This window comes from Branchiostoma lanceolatum, chromosome 13, assembly GCF_035083965.1.
Source record: "Branchiostoma lanceolatum isolate klBraLanc5 chromosome 13, klBraLanc5.hap2, whole genome shotgun sequence".
In the NCBI taxonomy this organism is placed as follows: domain Eukaryota; kingdom Metazoa; phylum Chordata; class Leptocardii; order Amphioxiformes; family Branchiostomatidae; genus Branchiostoma; species Branchiostoma lanceolatum.
Genome location: NC_089734.1, coordinates 10,579,958 through 10,603,938, shown reverse-complemented (window position 1 = coordinate 10,603,938; position 23,981 = coordinate 10,579,958). Strand labels below are relative to the sequence as shown.

Genomic DNA, 23,981 nt, shown 5'->3' with positions numbered 1-23,981 from the left:
GAGCTGCATAGATCTGTATAGAACTAAAATCTTCTGTTTTGTTGTTCTTTTTCAGATCTCAGTTGGAACTGGAGATATTCCGCCAGTTGCAGCTACAGCGTCCAGAGCAAGTCGTCTCTGTTACCTCAAGCCAGTGCCTGTCGGAAACCCTCCCCAGCAGCTACGGGGATTCCCAGTCTGATCTGCAGGGCACCGCCATCTCCCACCCTGACCTGCAGGCCAACAACGGGGATTCCCAGTTTGACCTGCAGGGGTCGTACGCTAGTTCGCAGCTGCAGGAGGGAAGCCTGAGCGGGGATTCTGGGACGGCGCTGCTGAGGCGGGAGTTGTACCGGCAGCACGCGGCAGCCAAGCTTCCGCAGCTTGACACCAAGAAGGGCAAAATCAGCTTCCCCCGACCGCTTGAGCCACCAGGTACTAACTGCTTTCTGTAACTCCATGTTGATGCCATGCAAGCTACATAGCAGCTTCCCTGCAAGCCTTGTGATTTCAACCAGACATGAACAATTTCCCATGGTACATGTTGTAATACAGTAAGTTCAGAGTCATAAGACAATGTATTTTTGTTGTGTACAAATATGAAAATTCATTCACATTATGTTAGTTGAATTGCCATTGATATACAGATTTCAGAATTCTTTCCGTATGTTTGTGCTGCCTTCATGTTTTCAACTGATTTTGTTTAAGTACTGAAAACTTTTATTCGGAGAAAGCGGAAAATTTAAAGAAACGGCATGAAACATGGCAGCAGTGTACACTATACTTATATTTCATGATTGTCCTCTTTATTTTCGTAGGTGCATTGCAGTTTGAAAGGGGTGGTAACCTCCAAGAAAGTCCCTCTCAAAGAACCCCTCCCCACTTATCCAGCAGCCGTAGACCCCTACCTAGGAGAACTTTCAGCGACAGTAGTGTGGACGTAGACAGCACACACACAACCTCCAGCAGCGCGAATTCTCGCGATCTACCTCAAAAACTCCCGCCTTCGTCGATCGTGACGGACAGCGAGCCCACGGAGGCGATCAGACCGGGCGACTGTTTCCCGCCCTTACCGGGGAACGTACCGGAAAGCTGCTCGGAGGAGTTCGAACTGGGAAGCTACACTCTACACTATGTGGAAACAGAGGGGGAGAGAAAGGGTCTGGTAAAAACTGGACACATCCTGAGAAAAACCAGGACTAAAGGCAAGGGGAAGGGGAAAGGTAAGGGGAAGGGTAAGGGTCGCTCCGGGGGGAGGGACTACGGACACTACAACGAAGGGTACAGCTCCGACAACGAGTCTGAGTTTGAAGAGGAGAGATGGGAAGGGAAAAAGACAGCATGGTAGCTCGCACACCCGTATGGGCAAGTGAGACAAGCTTGATATCTGTTGTGGATCTGTCTTCTTAGGATCATTCCACAGAGATATTAGGGGTGTTGTTCAGTGATGATACGTACTTATTTTGACACAACAGAGAATGATGTCAAGTAGTGACTAACTTGATCATCATACAAGTGATTGGGATTTCTACAGGTCATAAATGTGAAGTTGGAGGCAGCTACTTGTGTGTGTCTGTGTGCCATGTTGAAAAGTATTGTCTGGTACAGCATGTGTCTTCCCTTTGTAAATGTTGTTTTTGTTCTTATTAACACTGAAAAATGCAGTTACATTCCATAGATAACCTTTAAGTTAGAAACTAGAATTGTTTTGTATCTGAATCGTAAAGACTTCCGGTATTTTATGTTGTTGCTGTTTTCTTTAGAAAAAGTATGTTTTAATACTGCATAGTTAGAATTATTTTTATAGTTGTAGAAACTGAGATTGATATGAAACAAAGGAGTTGTTTCATGCTTACTGTGGAAACTGCCAGTTTTATTTTGTCAAAACTTGTTCTTTTTGTAGAATTTGATGATATTACTTTTAGTGTTAAAGATTATATCTTATGTGGCAATGTCTTTTTATGGCACTTTTAGAAATGATATTACAGTTAAACTTAAATCAGCCATCTTGTAATTACATGATAACTTATATTTCTTTGTTAAATTTAAGAGGAGATTGTTGCAAATTTATGTATTGCTAGTATATATAGGGCTGGCTTGATTTTACCATATTGGATGCAATAACATTGTGTGTTACATAGAGTCAATGGTATTGTACATAATAGTAAACACTCTAGCCCCAAACGTAAGTTATGAAATTCATAACATTACCATGACTGTGTTTTGAGTATCCACATGATTATTACTACAAAAAGGTACAATTTGATCAAGTTACAAGAATTTTGTAGCAGTTTCCTTGTATATCAAATCCTAAACAGTTTTGATATGATACTGATATACTATTTTTGTGTACATGGTAACGTTGGGTAACCTAAATTCGTGGGGTACTTAAAGTCGGGATTTTTCGAAAACGGGGTATTTAGGGATATTTGCTAGATGCAACATCAGCAATACCGCTAGAAATGCAAACTTGACAGACTAACGTATTCAGAACACTGTCTGAAAAGTTTCGATAACCATGCATTAGAAGTTGGCGACGTCAAAAACTCTCCGTCCCTTATTGACAGAGTCTGGGGGCTTCGTGGGAGAACCACACTGCACGGTTGTTCGCTGGTTTATAAGGCAAATGTCACATCTCCTGCCTGCTAAACACAATTATTTACAAGACAACTTATTACAATCTCTTTTGCTAACCTGTATACGTAACTGGATGCTAAATGTGATCAATCGTCAAAACTCCTCTTTGTTGCTACAACCTACGGCACGTGTATTTTCCCGCCGCCATACTATTACCCAGAATCCTGTCGTCAAGCAGACGACAAAGGTTTGTGAGGAATACTTTTTTGTCTAAATGTTGCGTGTGATAGTGGACTAAAGACGATATTTTCCTCAAAGTTTTCTCCTAACACAACAAGGAACACATGGACATAGTAGTATAACCATTGCTACGGCATCCAGCTAACTTCCCATGAATAATGTACACGTTGCCATGACGGTGGGGATCGACTTTGAGTGACGTTCTACCGACTCAACAAACGGGATGTTACCGAAGGCCTGATGTGTACAGTACGGCCGTTTTTTCGTGTATTTTTTTACTTGGACACGTCTTTATCCATAGCACTCTCCTCAAGCCAAGGATGGAACGAATAGCTGCTGTATAAAATGTGATTAGCGGTAAGATATTCAAGACGAATCTTCTCTCCCGAATTAATGTGCCCCCCTGTCCGACAGCACCGTAATTGTGCTTGCGGCGGACGGTAGTTTCAAGTTGAAATATTATGGTCTCAGCACGACTAGAGACAAAATCTACCATATATATGATTAGTGCAAAGATAGTACATGATACTGACAGAATAATAGAAAAAAAGGATGGTTTATTGTTCTGCTAGATTGATTTCAGTCAACCATTATCGGAAAAATCCCGAATTTAGGTTACCCAACGTTATCATGCATTTTGTAGACTGTAAATTACGCAGTACCTATATTTATGCTAGCTTTTATGTCAGGAAAAGGCTATGCTTTTCAGCCAAATTTGTACTTAAGTTTGGTAAGTGCTTAATGAAATGCCAGTATTATTGAAAGATCAAATGATGATCATTTTGTTGATGTTATCTTGTATATTTGTATGATGAGTATAGTACAAGTCAAAAACTGATATGTGACAATAATGTATACAGCACAGGGACCACATATACAGTACCTGATATGTGCATAAGTGTGTTGTCTAGTCATATGTATGTTTTATTTATGAAGTATCATTGAATTGTTCAGGTTACCATATTCAGTTTCATGTGTATCCCGTCTTGCAGCTTCAGTTGTATGGATAACATCCTTTCTGGTATCAATTTTCATGCAGAGCACAGATAAAAGTTCAACCTTGTAGCAAAAGAAGAATGAAGAAATTCTGTCACATATTGCAATTTTGCCTGCACTAAAGAGATACAGTTTTTTTCAGCTCTTTAATATGAAAGTGTTTGCAGAAATGGATGTAATTCATAAGAATATGTAAAATGCTGTAATAAGGATAAAACCATATGTAGTTCTAAACTCAGGTAGTGTGTGCTATGTTCACATTCCCATACCTTATTCATCCATTTACCTATACATTCAGGTTTTGTTATCTATAGTCCAACACTGTTAGGTGTAGCACCTTTCACTATCAAGGTGTTATGATAATGATTATAATGTATATTTTCATACATGTAAATAATTGTAATCCGAAATCAATACATATTTTACTACCAAACTGTGTGTGTTCATTTTTTTGTATAGTTTGATTGTCATTGACAGTCATGAATGCATGAAATATACATTTACATAGGCTTTATTTGATGGATTCGAAAACCATAGTTACTCCCTCTTGTTTTGAAATGATTATTGCATCAATTGGAGTACTAGGAAAGTAGGAATAGTAACTGTTTAGTTAAAATCGAAGCGAAAATGTCCATGAATATGCAGTGTTTAAACGTCTGGTATGAGACGTCCTGTCTTAGATCTAGTAAGTAAAGTACTCAAGGATTCACCCCTGGTGTATCTATGATATTTAGGTAGTTAAAAAAAGGCCTCAAGGTCAAGAACAAGACCAGGAAAGATCTGGACCTAAACCCCCATAAGAGCCCATCTCGTTTCCCAAGTCGCGAAATGGCCAAATCTGGGAATGAGAGGCGCTTCGTTAGCGAGATACGGGCCTTTTCGGAACGGGCACCCGAAAACGGGAGTATGATAGGGGATGAATATCTGGTCTTTCAATTTTAGGAAAATTAAACTTTTGACATTTTCCTGCTTCCTAATTTTCATGATCTACTCCTTATGATATGTACATCGGCCCCCAAAAATGCCTTCTTCCAAAGTTACTTCTTTCTCTAGTTATACGTCAAAACGTGGTCCTGAGATCAGCCGAACGCTTGCAGTTGTGGTGATATCCTTCGCAAAAGTGGCAATTTCGCTGTCGTTCTCATTACCATATGAATCATATCCAAGCAAATGTTAGGAGATCGGAGTAGCCTATAACAACTCAATCACTCACTCACTTACATAATAAATATCTTGACACAGGCAACAAAATGATGTAACAAGGACATGCGGTCATACCTACAGCCTTCCTGTTGATGGAAGAACGATGACAAAGGATTTATCGTTTATCATGTGATAAACTGTTCTGCGTGTTCAATTCCATTTTATAATCTTAGTCGACATTACTAGATTACGAAATTAGACTTTTTCCAGTATTCTTTTGTATGTTGTTTGACAGGTGAGTAGGGCGTCAAGCTACATCGGCAGTAGTATTAGTTCCCCCCTCTTTCTCTCTCAAAGTTTAACGGAAATAAAGGGTTTCTTACAACGTAGATGTTATTATGAGTATCGCTTTCTGATGTTAGTCTTTACCAGACTAACTATTATAGGCATAGGGCTCCAATTCCAGACCCAGTCAACGCTTAGGAAATGATTTTGAGTTTATTTCGCACACAATAGTGTTTTCAGTAAACTGGCAGTAGAGATGTCCTTGTTATATAATTTTGTGCTCTAGATCTGGTGTCCAGGTGTTTATCATATAAGTCAAGTCAAGTGGATGAACAGAAAACGCCCAAGTTGTAAGGATAGATTAAAGCTAATTATGTCCACAAATATCAAAGAAATACTCTTTTGTAGACATTACGTTCAAGAAATGATGTGTACATGAATATAGGCGGCGCTTCGCTGGGCGGCCACGGGCTCCTCGAGCGGCACCTAACAATCGACACTTTTTAGGTCAATTCGTATTCTTTAATGAATCTAATGTCATTCTAAATATATGTTAAGGCGCCTGGACCTGTTTGGGAAAGTTTTCCCTGGATGTAAGCCTATCGTCTTGCATATTTTCAAACTTTTACAAGAAGAGACTATATACCCTTTGAGAGCCTAACCTGCAGTACCGCTCACGGCCGTCCCCTAAAAAGTGACTAAGACGACCGCCAAATTGCCAAAATCCGGTCTTTTTGGGAATGGGGAAATCGTGGAAGGCTCGTAAAGGGTTTTGAATTTTTGATGCTTATTTAGCTTTACTTTCGAAAATGTGAACATTAAAAATAAGGTAGGATGAGATTTAAGACATTCACAAACAGAACCAAAGGATATAAGGTCCTAAATGATATGTCTCCTTCGCATTTTACCAATAGAAGACTTCGAGTGTACATTCCTGTAAATTGTTACTTTCTGAAGCGCTACCATATCCAAATTTCAATTCTATTTTGTTCAAAAAGAAGGCGCTGAGACAATTCAACAGTGTGTTTGTATGTTTCTCTGTCAATAGATCCAATTTCCTTACAAAGATGTCGTAAGGCGTGAGGCACACTTAACGGTGCAATATAGCCAGGGACGCAAGGGGAGCCGCTATATGGTATGAATATTTTGCTAAAACTGTCTTCTTAAACAAGATAATGTACTTGAAAGAACAAGTGTAAAAGTTACTTAGTAGTTTGTTGCACCGTCTTCTGAAACAAGACAACCTAACTCCTGGTGAAAGAACATAATAAAGGTTTTGACAAACCGTGTTCTGTGTGTTCTATTGACTCATGATGAACAGTGAATACCCTGGTAGTCATTATCATAATTTACCCGTGTAGATTTGGCTGCTGCTGTTATATCGAAAAATAGACTTTTACATGTGATATATTGTACTGGTGTGACGTTTATAACCGTTTATGAGACTATAGCTACTTGATAATTTTTGTTGCTGGAATACTGATGTTGCACACAACTATTTGTTAGGCTTGATAAACAAGGCTACATAGTCGGACCACGAACAAACCTTTCAGATAGCTAGTCCTAACTCTATGCATGAAAGGCTTCTTTTATGTTGTTTCTTCAGTGTTGTTGAACTAACAGTTCCCAAGTAACTGACTTACTGAGTGAATCTTGGCGTACACCAAATCTGACAGGGTGCCATTTGGGGTCCAATTGTTGCCCTTTACTTCTAAGTTGCAAACTTGCAGATATAGGAGTAGTCTCGTGATAACCTTACAGAGAGGTACTTAAGAATCAGAGGCGATGCCGGAAAAGAAAGTAAAGAGCACAATCAAACGCTCAAAGATATCATAACGTTATCTTTCAACTATTATTCAATTCAAGTCAAGTCAACTACACCTCAACCCTGACTCCACTTCTGCCCTGACTATTCTTACCTACAGTCCATCAAGATTTAACGTTAAAAGATAGTGCTATATTTTCATCTCACAAGACCTTGCAAATGTTTATACTTGTACCACAAGCTGCCTCTTTCATTTGTGGTCCAGACATAAAAAGCTAGTTGGATAAATCATGCTGATGCAACTAAAGCGACACTTAGTTACTAACACAATAAGAACTAAAAGCTCTGTGTGTTTTCGATTCAATATTTTCATGTTTTGTTGCAAGTAACAGTCTTCATTTCATCATAACATTGTGCAAAGCTAAAGAGATTATACCGGCATGCAACACTCACAATGGTGATATTTTCCCAGGTTGGAATTGGTTGGTTATCGCGTGTAATACTTGAAGCATGCTATTTCAACATAAAGTCTGTATACTCTTGGTGATTCAAGTCATATGCTATATGGCATTGTCATCATTGATACATCAGTATAAAAGCGGTTACAGCCACAAACCTTAACACAGAACTCCACCGATCCAGCCTAGTACGTCCCCAACAAAATACATAACAGATGCTACATGATATGTAATGATGGTCGAAGAAAGTCTGAGAATAATGTTGTAAAAAGCACGATTACAGTTCCTATTCTGTAACACATCTGCTATAGATAGGTGGTTGGTATAATGCGTTGTTTAATACTTCTAAAATGACGTTCTATCCACCCATTTATCTACATCTACATCTTGAAGCACCATCTATCAAATTAATGCAAATAACATCACAAGACAAATAGCCACATCGAAATCTGTTATGGTAAAATGCAAAGAAATCATATAATTTATGACTTAACATACATATTTTGTTGGTGAAATGTCTTAATATTGTCTTTATTCATTTTTGATGGTCGCCTTGTCGCAAACAAAGCCAAATTTGGCTTAAAAATTCAAACCCCTTTGAGAGCCTTCCGCGATTTCCCCATTCCTGAAAAGACGGAAATTTTGCAATTTGAGGGCCGCCTTAGTCACTTTTTAGGGTGCGACCGGATGCGGTACTGCAGATTAGGCTCTCATAGGGTGCATCATCTCGTCTTGTAAAAGTGTGAAAATAAACACGACAATCTGCCTAAAGCCAGCGAACAATGTCTAAAACAGATCTAGACATACTTGTACATATTTAGAATGACTTTCAGCCTTTTAGAATCACTGCTTGACATTAACAAGTATCGATCTAGAGGCGCCTCACGAGGAGCCCGTGTACCATTATGGCCGCCCGTCGAAGCGCCCCCTACATTCCTGTTCATATCACTTCTTGTACGCAATACGTCACGTAGGTTAAGGATATAAGTGAACATCACCCACTTTCCCCTGACAACTTTGCCTCATGCGCTTGTATGATAAACACATGAACAGCCTTAGACCATAAACCGACACACATACAAAACATATAACGTTTACGTGTTAGACTGGTTGACTGAAAACACTGTATTTCTATACTTTATGTTGACTCAAATAACCCCTATGTAAACTTTTTTTTGATACTATAGTGCTATAACGTTACAATATATAAACACATCAGACTTCAGATATCGTGGAAGAGAGAGAAAAGCAACAGCAACGATGGTAACGTTAATGATGCTATTGAAATTAGTAAGCAAACGTGGAAATAGGATGAGTGATTGAAACTTCGGTGGCGTCTGACGACCACTTCAGATGCCCTGGTATATCTTGCAAGCTTGTTGTTGTTGTTGTCCTTGTTTAATGTCTATTATTCCGCTAGAAATTGTCACTTGGTGCAGAACTGAACACCACATACATTTGCTCATCGAGATCATCGGTCACCATGGTGGCCAAACCTGAATACCAGAAGAAACAAAAAAGCAAATATCAGTGCTATCCAGCATTCTATTTTCTTTGAATGTCCGAGCTCAATTGATGAAAGGTCAAAAGTATATCAAATGTTCGAACACTATTTTTATCTACTTTGTACAATTTACTTTGTTCGATTAACTTCATCAAAAACATCAATATCTTCTTATTTTTGTTGAGTTGTGTTTTTAAACCGCAAACGAACGTTAAAGAATAGACACAAAACCACAAACAAACGCTACAGAAAACATAACCTTGGCGAAGGCACTAAGTTTGCAAAGAGACCTAGTCTGGTATGTAAGTTAGCGCGGTTCAGAAGAGACGTCTAACGGCCGCTGAAAATATTGCAGTATACTACGAGTCTTTGAGGGCGTGTGTCCTGGCCTTCCTTTAATAGGGATTATGGATAGTAGAATCCGGTAGAAATATTGTGAATAGTTGGCCAGGAGAGTGAGTAAGGGTAACTGAAATCTATAGTGGCCAAAGGGTCTACTGACAAATCGTTCTCCCTATAGCCAGAGTAGTTGGCCCGGTACCCGTAGAGACTATGATCGACTACGTGCAGTTGGCGTGGTTCAAAAGCGACGACCAACGGCCGTTGATATTATTGCAGTGAGCTACGACTCTGTCTGACAACGTGTGTCCCAATCGACTAGGGTTTCTTACAGCCTGGTATCATTCCGTTTCCAGCTTATGTTCGCTTTCCAACGGCCGCTACCTTGTTTAGACATGTTCAGCACTGAGATTTTACTGCTAGACGGCTTTGTGCTGAAATGGCGTTCTCGATTTACCAGAATGCTGTGTTTAGATCGACAATCGGCTATACTGTGCCGTGAATGTTGATGTGGGTAATCAGGAAACAAAAAGCGTAGGTCAAAGTTTAGAACTTTCTATGTCCTGATTACCCACATAAAGCTCATAAAGCACAGTAAGACCGACTGTCGATCTAAAACGCAACATTCCAGTAATCGAGAACCCCTCCCGACACAAAGCTGCCTCGCAGTGGAATCTCGGTGCTGAACATTTCTAAGCAAGACAGCGGGCATTGTGAAGCGGGCACAAGCTGGAAACGGATGGACACCACGCTGTAATAGACCATAGTTCGGGGCACACGTTCTGGGAAACTCGGAGCAGACTGCAATGATTTTAGCGGCCAACATGAAGCTGCCTCGCAGTAGAATCTCAGGGTTGAACATTTCTAAGCAAGAGCGGGTATTGGGGAGCGGGCACAATCTGGAAACAGAAGTACACCACGATGTATTAAAATAGACCATAGTTCGGGACACATGTTCTCAGAAACTCGGAGCAGACTGCAATAATTTCAGCGGCCGTTAGTCGTCTCTTTTGAACCGCGCCAATTTCACGCATATGTTTGCATCAGGGAGGTTTAATCATTCACCAGGTTGTATTATTTCAGCCAGTAGGTACCCATGTGAGTAATAAGGCTGTTGTAACGCACTCGAGGCACCTCCTCGAACACGGGAATCAGAACCTCTATTGTTCCCATATACAAAACAAGGTCTCCAACCTTCGCCAAGGTTGTGCATGTCCATCCACCATCACAGAGGTGCGACACCTGTTCGCTAGTGGACGGCACAAGAGCGTCACCTGGTGAAGAAAGATGGTACCTCACCCAGGAAATAATAATAATATCAGGTGTATTTGCAGCCAGTGCCACAGGCAGGTACCCAATGTGTAGGGTAATGAGGCTGTTTAACGTGTTCGAGGCACCTCCTCGAGCACGGGACCCCCGTTTTACGTCCCTCCCGGAAGACGATTTCGTGGAAAGCTTCGTGAGGCTACAGCAATCCGGACGTCCTTGGTTGGTCTCCCATCCAAGCACTGTCCGGACCGCGCGTTGCTTAACTTCCGAGATCGAGGGATCGGGTGTATCCAACGCGCCGCAAATAATCTACAAATTTGATGGGACTGTTACTGGTCGGTGTAAAAGCGCTGCCCAGTGAGAACAGAGGTGGTACAGCAGCCGTGAATCAAATTATCGGCCCCACGAGGCGGTTCTGGTTCCTTGGGTCGCAAGTGGGAGCGCCTTGGAGAAGACACCACATAAGAGCAAGTTTTAATTTGAACCGCTAGTCGGCGCTTCTCACTAACAATGGAACAGCCTGTCTGCCGCATGAAGGCACTATTTTGCCCCTTGATAGACGGACATCGCTGGTAGGGGTTTACTCCTCTCTTAAGGGCATGTTTTGGTCAGGAGCAACTCTGTTTAATGTTTATGAAGAAAAATTTATCATTATAAATCAAGCTAACACAAGATTGCTGACATTCCAGTAGTTTTTTTTTGTTACAACTATGCACTAAACATATTTTTTTGGTCAATGATTGTCAAATCGTACTCCGATTATGCTACTGTGACTGTATAGAGGGCAGAGGGACGATATCTTAAGAGGAAATACTTCAAAAGCAAGCTTTTGTTACTGTTTTCTTTTGAACAATGGTGTTTCATGTGATGTGTGACTTCCCATGTTTGTGTGTTATATGCTACTTTTCCATACTACATTTATGTTATTTCAAAAGGTATCAGCACATGCACATACACAAATAAAGACGAGAGAGTAAATAGGACTATGACTTTTATTATTGTAAAATCTGTCCATTTTTGTTGAAGCTGTCCAACATCCCGTCATCTGTAGATGGTGTTACGGCCAGATAGGCATTGGCAAGGACTGCACACATTTGCAACTACAAGTCCTGAAGGAGTGTTGGTGGAACCCTCTGTACATCAACAACCTTTTCCTGTAAAAGAGCTTCAACCCCATACATGATAAACAAATTCATCTACGGCTGCAATCAATCATCACCTATGAAAGTATGCATATCAGGTGATTGTCAGTTCAACACTCATCTCATACAACCTACAAGAGGAGGGAGTAAAATTGAACGGTCATCTCTGGAGGAACGGCTTACTGTGAAAGGAAAGTTTGAATTCACAGTACCTTCGTGTGCTCCTTTACCTGCTGTCTCTGGAACACTGTGAAGATGTTACAGAAAACTGAGAAAGGGGAGATCAGTTCGTCTTGGTAGAATCGCTGACTTAAGCTTGGAGTGAAAACTATGGCCGTAATATCCAACACAGCAGGAGCAAGGAGACTTTGTCTTTGTGGTAATCTCAAAGCAGATCTGTGGCAAAATCATTATGCAGGCCTAGAGCCATGGTCCACTAGGGCTTTTGGAGTCTGTCTTGGCCTACATAATGATTTTGCCAATAAAATATCTGCTTGGAGATTACCAGGATTGTTACAAAGTTCTTTCAGAATCATCCACAACTACCAAACTCACCTGTGGGTTAAATGGCACTTTCAACATTGTCAAGTGAAAAACCTTCATTTTACATTTGACCAGACAAATGTTGATACATGTACCACATTTCAGGCGTGTGTCTTGCCCCCATGTCGGATGTTGTCAGAGGGAACTGTGTAGAGAAGAAGAATGAACAATGGTGATTGTCTCTGCTTTCAAACCAGGTCTTGTAGGTCTGAAATGTTCTGTATAAACACATCAGCATTATTCAATTCAATCACAGCATATTAATCAGGTGTGTTTGGTATAAACCAGTATATGGACTGTCAGCTCTTGACAGGGCTACCATTGTGAGATACAGAGTCAAGAGAGATCTCTTTAGGAAACTGTCGTCGTCTCACCATGGATTCAGGCTGTTCAAATATATTTATCATAGTAATACAAGAGTGTTGTATCATATGTCTGTTAGTAATTTCATAGTCTTTTTCAAAATAAAGAGAGTGAATAATAGGTGTATTTCTTAAAACTGGAAACTGTTTTCGCATTTCTTCTGATGTCAACAAAGGAGCCTGACAATATACTGTTTTACACCACCACCAATGTATAACTGTAGCCAGTTATCCATCCCTATTTTAGCCCAAGTCTGTTAGTGGTACTTGAAAACACACTATAGCTAACACAGGGATGGACACATGTCTACCATAACTTGTGAAAGTTTTGAAGTGGGAACTTCTGTTAGGAAAGGCAAGTCACAAACTCGACGTCATGGATAACCTGTGTTCATGTCCATCTTCCCAGAAAATTTCCCTCTCTTGCAAGATGTAGAACACACTGTCACAAGTTCTGAAGTCCACAAAATAATATTTCAGAATCATTATGAAACTGATGGAAAATTCAAAAACACATTGTCATAAGTGGCTTACAGCAAACTTACACATTCTCTTCAGCATCCCTCATCAGATTTGTGACCTGCAAAACATTTGCTTCGTAAAATCAAATATATATCATAAACGTGGTTTTACGTGAGCCTTTTCTTTTTATATGAAGAATTACTGTCAATTTTGGCAAGAAGTTATGATCACAACAGCAAAACAAATGATCATTTTACGATGGAAAAAGACAATGTTCAGAAAGTATTCAACAAAATACAAAGATCTCACCAGCCTACAGTAAAACAGTTGTCTGAGAAATTAAGATTTTTTTCTTGAGACAACTTTTGCTGAGTGTATTACTGAAATGAAGTCAACAGTGTTAGTGCTTACCTGGAATTGTCTCACCAAAAAGTCAGTCATTTCAAATGGCTCCAAGATTTGGGAATATTTGGTTTGAAATTTGCACGTTGGAAAAATGAAAGTACGAAAACCTTTTCATTCAGTCATTTTTGCTTGATAACTGCGAGGGTGGTAGCTGTGTGCGGTGCAATACATGCCTATGTGTGGTCTTTCACAGAGATGGAATCTTTCTATAGCACAGCTACAACTTCAGTAGTTACAAAGCAAAAACAAGAATTACAACTAACAAAGATAAATCATGTACTTCTAGTATCAAAGTTTATCACCCAAGAGCCACTGAACATTTCACTTCCCTTGTCATTCCAAGTTCTTAAAGGCTTAGGAAGACAGGAGATGTGAAATGCTCAAGAAAACTGACTTCATAATAATATTACCAGAGCATGCAAGTAGATATACTGCATACATGGCAAGGTTGAAGCAAGAAAAATGTTGGAAAGGAAGTCAAGAAGACGTTTTGCTTTACCCGTCGCTAAGACTCTTCCCCACTTTCTTCCGTCTTCATTTCGATGGTCTTCTATTTTCTGTTCTTCTCAATTCTTCATCTACTCCCCTTTCACACCAACTTCTTTTAGGAGTAAATGGAAGACTGGATTTTTAGGGATTTGCCCTACTGAGAGCCACCTTTTTTCAGCAGCTTCTTTCTTCTCTCTTGTGACAAGCCCACGGGTTCTACAACTTAGAGAAACGCCCATTCTTCTCAACGCAATTTCTTCCTAGCGGGTATATGTCTTCCCCAATTTCTTGAGTCTTCACTTCAAGTTGGGCTTCTTCATTTTTCTTTCTTCTGTTTTTTCTTTCTTCATTCACCCACCTTTGTAAGTAAGAGGAAGACAAGACGTTAATATCATGTTTCATGGATCCATTGGTTTATTTAACTGGGTACATGTTAGTGTTGTATACATGACCACAACATATCTTACCACAGGCCTTTTCCAAGCTTGTCAGTGTGTGATCAGCATTTCTGTCAGTATGTGTGTCAGATTTGCAACAAACCAGTCAAATTACCACTCCCAACACCAAGCTAACAATACTGCTGGCCTTTTTGCTTTGCATGATACAAAAGAACTCACATGAATAAGATGATCTTTATTAGAAAACAAGTGATAATTCACAGCTTCTAGATTTGAGACATTCGAACACTTAACTCTTCCAAATTCAAATTTCTCCTTGGAAACCAGAAAAAAGCATCATGACACACAATCTTCTGACAGAAACACTGCCATTTACAATGGATAACTTGATTATAATAGTCTCAACTATCTACAGTAGCTGCACAGTACTTTCTCTGCTAGATTTCAGACTAGGAGTATGTACCAGGGATTTGGACACATCACAACATTATGTTCACCTATTGTTACTTGTGTAAGCAGCTTCCCAAGTAATGGAACTGAACTGTTCATGCAAAACAACATAGCGAAACAACATTTTAGTACCTAGGAATTTAAGAAGTGACACGTCGAAAGCAAAAATTGCAAGTACCAAAGGAATGGTCTAGATATGTCCAAACCCTCGTATGACAGTTTAAACCCTTACATAATTGGTTCATTACTTTTTACCAGTTGTAGCTACATTTTCCAGACTTTCCAGGTACCCTTCATTCATACTGTAAGCAGCCTTTCTAAATCTCGCCCCAGAATTCTTATTCAATATTTTTTTCCAAAGTCAATGATTGAAGCTTGATGCTGGAAAATTTGGAAACAGCAGCCTTTAGACTTCAAACTCAACTAACACTGCATTGTGGTACCTACTAGTATCTCATATGCAAATCACCAAGTCGTCAACCAAAAAGTGCAATATGACACTATGCACTATGTAGGTACAACTTGCTGAAATTTTCAATCTATCGTGTCTATGGCTTTCGCGTATACAACCATGTTATTATTTCCAAGTGAACAGATTTAAAACTGGAAACTGATAGACTAGAGTGTAGGTACTCCCACAAACATTTTCTAGAGCTGCAACAGTAACTTGTCCAAAACTTGGTCACACATAATTTCAGAGAAAACAATAAAATCGTCTACAAGAATAGAACAACTACATGAAGTGGTGCTCATTCTTCAGGTAAGGACCAAAAACCTTTCCTTTTAAAGCCATGTGGCGAAACATTTTCTCTCTTTACACATAAACAACTCTATCTTTGCATTTCACACATCCAACACTCGGCAATGGAGAAGAAATGCTTTATCCAAACTCCTCTATCTTTATAAAAAAAAGGTTAAAAATGGAATGTTTCTACCATACTAGTAAATGTACAATGCCGTTTTTGGAATACTTTGTGCTCTTGCAAACTGTGCATCTACCTTGAGCGCTTCAGATGTTACAATTTTTCATACGGCACGCCACAACGTACTGCACACTGTTGTAAAGCAGCTACATCAAAAAAGCACTCGCATGACTCTTAACATAGCCAGTGTTTGTCCCAAATGCCCAGACAAACACTCCTAGATAAAAAAGGTTAACATTTCTTCATTATTCCTTCTTTAACCATGATATCCACAAACTGAAATCATACTGCTCATTTAGCCCATAACAAAAAAAGCTAGATATGACAGGTTTAATACTGATCCAAACAACCAGCACTTTTAAGGTCTTTCAGAACCTTCGAATGCCGTCCCTACAATACTTCAAGCCCACATATTCAACTTTCTGTTATACAAATCTACAAATCTTGTTGCAGTTAGATAGCCAATCCCATGTAAGATCTTAAATTCCTTTAAAAAAAATTTTTTGTCTTATTTTTTCTTGTTGCAAGGCTTGTGAGTGGGCATAAGAGAAAAACACTGCCTAACAAATAGCACCGAACACTAAAGCTTGTATTGTACATGTTTGACTGACTGTCGCTGTACAATTAACCATTGCAGTTCTCCACCACGATGCCATACAAATGCCACATGCTCAGAAAACGCCTTATGTCTATTGCGACTGATTTCGCTTTTCTGCGTGATATTGTGTTTAGTAGCGACCTACAAACAAAACAAAGGAAACACAAGAGCATTAAAATATATCACTAAGAAATACCTGGTGGAAGGAGAAACTCTCAATCAAGGAAAAAAAACAGGTAATGACTTCATTTGATGAAAGTATGTCATGATGGCACTCCTTAGAAACATCCTAATGCAGCTCATCAAGTTACAACTTATATGATTATCAATCTTCTCAAATAGACAAACAATCCAGTTGGAATCTTTTCCATGCAAATATGTATCTAAGCATAACTGGTGCATCTACCTTCTGGTATTTTGTAAGTTTAAGATAGCAAATAGCAATAAACATCTTTGTTGTTTCTCTCTTTATGATACAGAGCTGCACGAAATGTTTCCATTTGGAGAAGTGCTGAAGAGAAGAGATTCAAACTTTGGAAGGACAGAACTTAAAGAAAAGAACTTGCTTAAGGATGTTGTGACAGAAGAAAATGATAAGAAGGGGCAACTAAACTTTACCCATTGAAGGAAAATAAAGAAAGAGCGCAAAAGCACACCAAGGAGGCTTCTATCGTTACTTACGTGGTGAGCGCGAGTATGAGCGGGACCGTGAGCGAGAATAGTAGCGCCTCGAGCCACGGTAGGAGTATGGTGACGGCGACCGCCGGTAGTAGTCCCGGTCTCCGCGGTCTCTGTAGCCCCCGCCTCCGCCGCCGCGGTCGTAACGATCCCCACGCTCGTACCGATCTCCCCGGTCTCCGCGGTCCCCTCGACCTCCCCGGTCCTCTCGATCTCCTCGACCTCCCCGTTCTTCACGCTCTCCGCGCTCACTTCGCTCTCCGCGGTCGCCACCCGTGCTGTGGAGAAATGCCGTGTATCGGGAACTCTGTCATAAGACTCTCGCTAAATTTGGGTGTTACTGTGACAAAGCATGTCAACTAGTATGCTGTGTGAACATATTCACTGAAAGGGTCGTGCTAGATGCTAGAATTTGGGATATTACTGTGTGACACTGATAGGGCTTCGCTAGATGACAAGATTTGGATATTACTGTGTGAACGTATTCACTGAAAGGGTCGTGCTAGATGCTAGAATTTGGGATATTACTGTGTGACACTGAGAGGGCTTCGCTAGATGACAAGATTTGGATATTACTGTGTGAACGTATTCACTGAAAGGGTCGTGCTAGATGCTAGAATTTGGGATATTACTGTGTGACACTGAGAGGGCTTCGCTAGATGACAAGATTTGGATATTACTGTGTGAACGTATTCACTGAAAGGGTCGTGCTAGATGCTAGAATTTGGATATTACTGTGTGACACTGAGAGGGCCTCGCTAGATGACAAGATTTGGATATTACTGTGTGAATGTATTCACTGAGAGGGTTGTGCTAGATGCTAGAATTTGGATATTACTGTGTGACACTGAGAGGGCTTCGCTAGATGACAAGATTTAGATATTTCTTTGTGTGAACGTATTCACAGAGAGGGTCGTGCTAGATGCTAGAATTTGGGATATCACTGTGTGACACTGAGAGGGCCTCGCTAGATGACAAGATTTGGATATTATTGTGTGAACGTATTCACTGAAAGGGCTGTGCTAGATGGTACAATTTGGATGTTACTGTGTGAACGTATTCACTGAGAGGGTTGTGCTAGACTATAAAATTTGGAAAGAAGCAGTCTTCTCTAAACTATTGCAACATTCAAAGCAAAATAAAAAAGGCCCTAAATTATGCTTTGTACAGGGCAATTAGGCTTTTGTACCACTATATCAAATTTGCCAAACTTCTAATACTATAGCTTTTTGGTGAATTCTAAATAATTTATCATGATATTTAGAATGTGAATATACTAGTAGTCTGACTCGCAATATATAATCTATACAAATAATCAAAATAGTCTGATGCTTGGGGGGAATTTTTTCCACATAATATTTGTGCTACCATTTAGGTTTTGAGCTTTATAGCTTTTTTTAAGTCATTTCTCTGAATATAAGAATAGTTTTATGTGCAACTCTGTACAACATTTCCCGATACATGGCAGGTATTTGGTAAGTACAAGTTCTCAAGAAAGACAACACAACACATGAATAACAGTTAACAACATTTCAATATCAACAATACTGCATACTCTACAATTCTTCACATTTTGTGAAAAAATCTGTAATATTGTACTCTTTAAAGTGATACGATTGAATCACCACAACTCCATTAAAAATACAAAATTGTGCAACTTAACAGAGTTTACAAAATGTTTGTAAAATATATCAAACAATCAATCATCTCAAAATATATCATATTTCTATCATACATTTAAATCTAGCAAATTGTATCCAATCAAAAACTTCAAAATACTCACTACGTGGGTCGTCCCATGTAGATCCCTGGAGTAGGGGTGTGAGCTCTCTCCGTGATGGAGTAGTCCACACGGATGCGACGTCCATCCACCTCCATTCCATTGGTACGGTCCTTGGCCTACAATTACAGTGAAGACCATTCACTTGCAATACGATACATGTAGCTTGGGCTGGGTTCTTAAAAACCTTGGTACTAAAAAGCTTAAGATATGCAGTTGTATCACTTTTCTTTTTTTTTCACAAGAATTTCTGAAAATCAACAGAGGTGTACGTATAACTCCACAGATTACGAAATACGTACAACAATCTAGATCATAACATACCTCGACTGCATCCTCAGTAGTTTGGAAGTACACAAAGGCAAATCCTCGAGAGCGTCCGGTCTGAAACAGAACGAGCAACAAACTGATAATTTAGAAGACTTTATGGCTAATCATAACACCCGAATTGGTATTTGCTGTTGCCATTTCAAAATGGCAAGTAATCATACAAAACCATTTTTTAACCATACTGTACTTCTGAAGTCATTGTCTAGAAAATGATTTCAATAAATGCCATTTTTACAACAAAAAGAATGTGTTAAAAGTCACAAATATCTCTCGAATAGAAAAAAATAAGACAAAGGATCCATAGTGTACTTGATTGTCTGGAAAGCACTTTGAACAAACACCATTCTAATCACTATTATTTTCATCAATCAAAAAATAAAGAAGACAAGGATTCATAGTGTACTAGGTTGTCGAGAAAGAAATTTGAACAAAAAGTCCAGTGAAAAATCACAAAAATTTTTCCTCCAGTAGACAAACAGGATTCCCAGGCACCTTTTGGTCGTAGACAACTTGTACTTCTTGAAGTGGACCGTAACGAGAGAAGACCTCACGAAGATCCCTCTCGGAGGTGTACAGGCTCAGCCCAAAGACACCCAGGCAGGCGCCGGTGGTCGGGTTTTCCTGTAGGAGTAACATTAAGACATCAGAGTTAAAGAAAAATGGTTTATATTCGCCTTTATCATCAACCTGTATTTGTAAAGTAGTTACTCCAAACAAAAGGTGGCATACCTGTGAATAGTTCTGGTACATAAATAGAAGCTATAATTATAAGAGTTTCAGTTTCTTCAACCTCTCTATTCTTAGTACATTTTATGGGAGAAAAAAGTATTTTGCCGTCAAAAATGATGTACAAATTTGGCCATCTTCACCTGAAATTGAAACCATCACCTAGACATTTGCCACAAAAATAACTGATACTATTGGAAAGAAAAGACTCTTAGGTATAAACATAATCAAGCCAATCATAAAGGGGACTCACCCTGCTGCCGACATGTCTGCGGCGGTTGGACATGGGGGATCGGCTGTGACTCCTATGGCGACGGCTGCCTCCGTAGCTGCTGCCATAGTAACTGCTGCGGCGTGGGCTGTGCATGAGGAAGTTGAAAACTGGTTAGTTTAACATGGAACAACGCTCGGCACCTTAAATCCCAAAATCAACTTGCATTTTGAAGTAGACATTTGGCTACCAATTCTGTATTGGTTATGGGGTCCGGTAGAAGGTAAAAAAAAAATTCTACAGATTAACACTCCATAGCAGACACAATTTGCTACATCAAAGTCAATAAGATAATTTTTTTACAAATAGAACTGTAGACAGATTTATGTTCACTTGGTTTTGATTTTGTGGTAGGGAGAAAATAGAGTGTTCGTGGTCACCAGGTGGTTTTATGTTCGCGTTTCAGACAAAAGTAGACAAGGGGGGCAAGAAATGTATCTGTGGTTTTAGGTTCGCAGCGAAAAGCTTACTGCAAAAAACGCCAACATAACACCAGAACAAACATTTCTGCATTTACAGTAACACTGAACATTATGATTTCGGCTAACCACTGGCATGCAAGTGAGGGCCCTCATATAGCAAATAGCAATACTTTGGTAAAAACATTATTGGGAAAAATATGCAAACAATACCAACCTCCTGCTGCGAGACCTGTTGTCCAAAACATAAGAAAAAACAAGTCATTTATAATTCAATAATTTCAATCATGAATACATAAATAATCAATAAATTCAATAATTCATGACCACCTATTATAAAACCATTATGAAAATGGCACTCAATCAAACCAAATGAATTATTCTATCAATATGCAATAAATTCCATGAAAGCTGTCAAAGAATTTCCCTTCTTTATTGAAAGGTTTCTTTCTCTTAAATGATACTTAACTCATATTGAGTTGTAACTACAACTTTGACTATGGTTTATTTGAGAAACGCTTGAGAAGCACATGTGTACAGGGTTGGACAAGTTTTAAAAAATTCCCTTGTCCCTACAGGGAAAGTACATAAAGAATCTGGGCCAAACCACCTTTACACCGAAATCTAAATGACATATTTCTATGCATTTTTACTTGCAGCAAGGAAATAATTTTATTCTTAAGTATATAAAAGCACTTTAAAGCAGGCTAGTGGACTAATATCTATCCACATCTACCCATAGAAAAAATCGCACCTGAGGAAAAATCGCACTGGCCCAATTGGGCAAACAGGGGGACATGAAAAAAAGGAAAGTGATCTTGATCCAGTTTAGCTCGCTGAAGAGCTATTCTTGCAGTGGTCGTGACAGAGAAGACAGATGCTATGTACACTATTTACAGGTTCACTTGTATCCCTAGCTCTTTTCGACAAACACAATGAACGGTGGACCACGTCTTAATGTCCTGTCCTAAGGACTGTGATCCTTTACGGAAGCGTGCGTGTCGGGTGAGCGACGCAGCAGGAATCAAACTAGCTAGCAACTAGAGTACGCACGCTACACTTAAGCGTCTAATATGCACTTGACCGATCAGCACTTTTACTTGCCCAAGGCTATTGGGCCGATAGACTTGTCCAACCCTGGACCTGGTGTACAGAGACCATGGCTTACCTGTATCTCCTACGAGACCTGGACCTGGAGTGAGAACGGCTGTAGCGCCGCCGCCGGTCGTAAGAGCGCGAGCGAGAACGGGATCGAGAGGCCCTGGAATGCTTGCGTGGGCTGGGATGGATCATGGGGAAAGAGAGGTAATGTATATTATAACATAAAAAGCAATTTCTCAAACTATTAGTACTGGTAATACAGACTTAAGCTTGAGCTGCGAAAAAAGACAAGATTACAATCATCTTTACACACTGACAGCTTAATTTTTTTTACAAGTTCAACCCACCTCGGAGACCTGGATGCTGATCGCGACCGGGACCGGGAAGGTGACCGTGACGCAGCACGAGCAGATGGCGATCGGGAGTATGAGCGGTTGGATCCGGTGGGCGACCGGGATCGCGAGGCTGACCGAGAGGCAGACCGTGGTGCGGATCCCTTTGATCGTCTCCCAGCGCTCTCCTAAACAAAATGATACAGTACATGAACATCAGAAAACAGCAAGTCTGTAAATGTAGAGCTCATACTAAAACCAGACTACTTCAGAAGTTTACCACAAATTGGACTAGACTCAAATCTATCTTTATCTAATGAAAGTTTGACCAGTAAAACGCTGAACTACATCAGTATTGGCTGTAACTCGATAGTATAGGGCTGTAAGGTCTATAAATTCTGTACACTTAAAAAAGACATACTGACACTGGACCAATGATCTAGAAACACCAGTCATACATGTACTTAGGTCTGTAGCTATGACTATGTTGTTGACAAAGATTTTCCTTGACATGATGTCCTGAGAGGCACTTAGCTTTAAGTATTACCAGTAAGTAGATGAAGATTTTGTGTTGTTTAGTCTTCCATTAACCTCATTTGAGAGACATGACCTACATTGCAGTAAGTAGGTGTCAGTAGGCCACCTAAAATGTGGACAGCACAGTTCTGGGCTATTACAGTCAGCAAACATTCTTTCTGTATGACTACATGTCATATACTGTGATTTACTGGTACATGCGCTGACATCAGAATGAGACGGTTGCTGGCTATTGAAGGCTTATGTTTCCGATGCAGTCACCAGCCTAGTTTTGCAAACATAGCTGTGCAGTATGGTATTTTAGGAGACACCTAGAGATAGTCACACACGTTTTGATCATCTGTAAGTGTAATCTACAAAGAACTAAATAATTAAATAAAATGAAAATTTGCAAGAAATCTGACTAGAAAAAACATTAACTCAATATTTTCAGCTACATTTGTTCAAATTGAACGTCACCCTACAATTTGCATCTAACTGAATCTTGAAAACTGGACACAACATGATATAGTCTCTATAGTTTTCATACAACTGTATGATGTCACTGCTGACATAAATTTGCATGCAAGATTACAGACAAAATAAAAAATTTAAAAATCATACTTTTATTTCCAGTCATTTTCATCAAGCACCTTTCTATGATGTAGAACACAATCTTCCTAATTTTTGCATATGAATTATGATGCATCTTTGTAACCATTGTTCAGTTGGCCTACATAGTACATTGAAACTGGATCGACTCCAAAAACCTGCAGACAAAATGTCTATCATGCGATATAAGATCACGTATCATTACCATAAGTGGACTAACCAGTTGGTCATGGTGCAAGAAAGAGACCATGAAGTAGAATACTAGTACGTGGGACAAAAACCAAGAGCCCCACGCCCCCACCTCACTCGTGTTAGAACACTCCAGAAAAATGACAGCGGAAAATTTCTGACCAAATTTTGCACGCTGTCCAAGCTGTGTATTAATACTAATCACTAAACTTGATTCGTATACATTGTGTATAGATTTAGGTAACAGCAAAGAGGTGCATTTAGGTATCTGGATGAGTACAAAACTCTGCGTTAATCCAAACACGTACATGTTGTACGAACACGTCAAACAAAAATAATTTATCAAGTGTCTTTCATTTCGCGAGTGTAACATAATGGTGGTCAGTTTTAGTCAGCAAATGTCTCGTCCAGAACAACAGTTTCGCTATGAAACAACCAGAAACGGTAGATCTTACCCTCCGCTCTTCGTATTCGCCGTTAGTGTCGCTCATGTTGTTTGTTCCTGACGGAATTTTCTCCAAATCTTCCCGAATGTTCACGCCTCACACCTCCACAAAAATGGCGACCGCCTCCTTTGTCGCAGAGCATGAAGGGAAATGAAAAATGGAATAGTCCATATATAACAAATAGGGGGGAAATAAATTATTACAAAAGAAACTGTTTACAAATTATGATATTAATGGCACATGAAATAAAGTTC

At 39.7% G+C, this 23,981-nt stretch overlaps 2 protein-coding genes across 8 annotated transcripts in view; one reads left to right on the top strand and one right to left on the bottom strand.

The window, feature by feature from the left end:
• LOC136447855 (polycystin-1-like protein 1) overlaps positions 1-4,225 on the top strand; it is a 63,500-nt gene extending 59,275 nt beyond the window's left edge. For all 5 annotated transcript variants that reach the window (XM_066446965.1, XM_066446968.1, XM_066446966.1 and 2 more), the window contains exons 64-65: positions 56-414; positions 798-4,225. In XM_066446965.1, coding sequence (XP_066303062.1) covers positions 56-414; positions 798-1,327 — 889 coding nt within the window. In that variant the 3' untranslated portion in view covers positions 1,328-4,225. The remainder of the gene's footprint in view (positions 1-55; positions 415-797) is intronic.
• Positions 4,226-12,736: 8,511 nt separating this feature from the next.
• LOC136446674 (transformer-2 protein homolog beta-like) lies at positions 12,737-23,876 on the bottom strand. 3 transcript variants are annotated; one of them, XM_066445137.1, is made up of 10 exons: positions 23,737-23,876; positions 21,980-22,152; positions 21,700-21,810; positions 20,749-20,763; positions 20,095-20,200; positions 19,608-19,736; positions 19,110-19,169; positions 18,792-18,904; positions 17,009-17,283; positions 12,737-14,316 (listed from the first exon to the last, which is right to left on the bottom strand). In XM_066445137.1, the coding sequence occupies exons 1-10, from the start codon at positions 23,770-23,772 to the stop codon at positions 14,309-14,311; spliced, it is 1,026 nt and encodes a 341-aa protein (XP_066301234.1). In that variant the 5' UTR covers positions 23,773-23,876; the 3' UTR covers positions 12,737-14,308. The 3 variants fall into 3 exon arrangements, with proteins under 3 accessions (XP_066301234.1, XP_066301233.1, XP_066301235.1); XM_066445136.1 differs by lacking the exon at positions 12,737-14,316 and adding an exon at positions 14,350-16,468 and having other exon boundaries at positions 23,737-23,875; XM_066445138.1 differs by lacking the exon at positions 12,737-14,316 and having other exon boundaries at positions 17,001-17,283.
• Between the last annotated feature and the right edge of the window lie 105 nt (positions 23,877-23,981).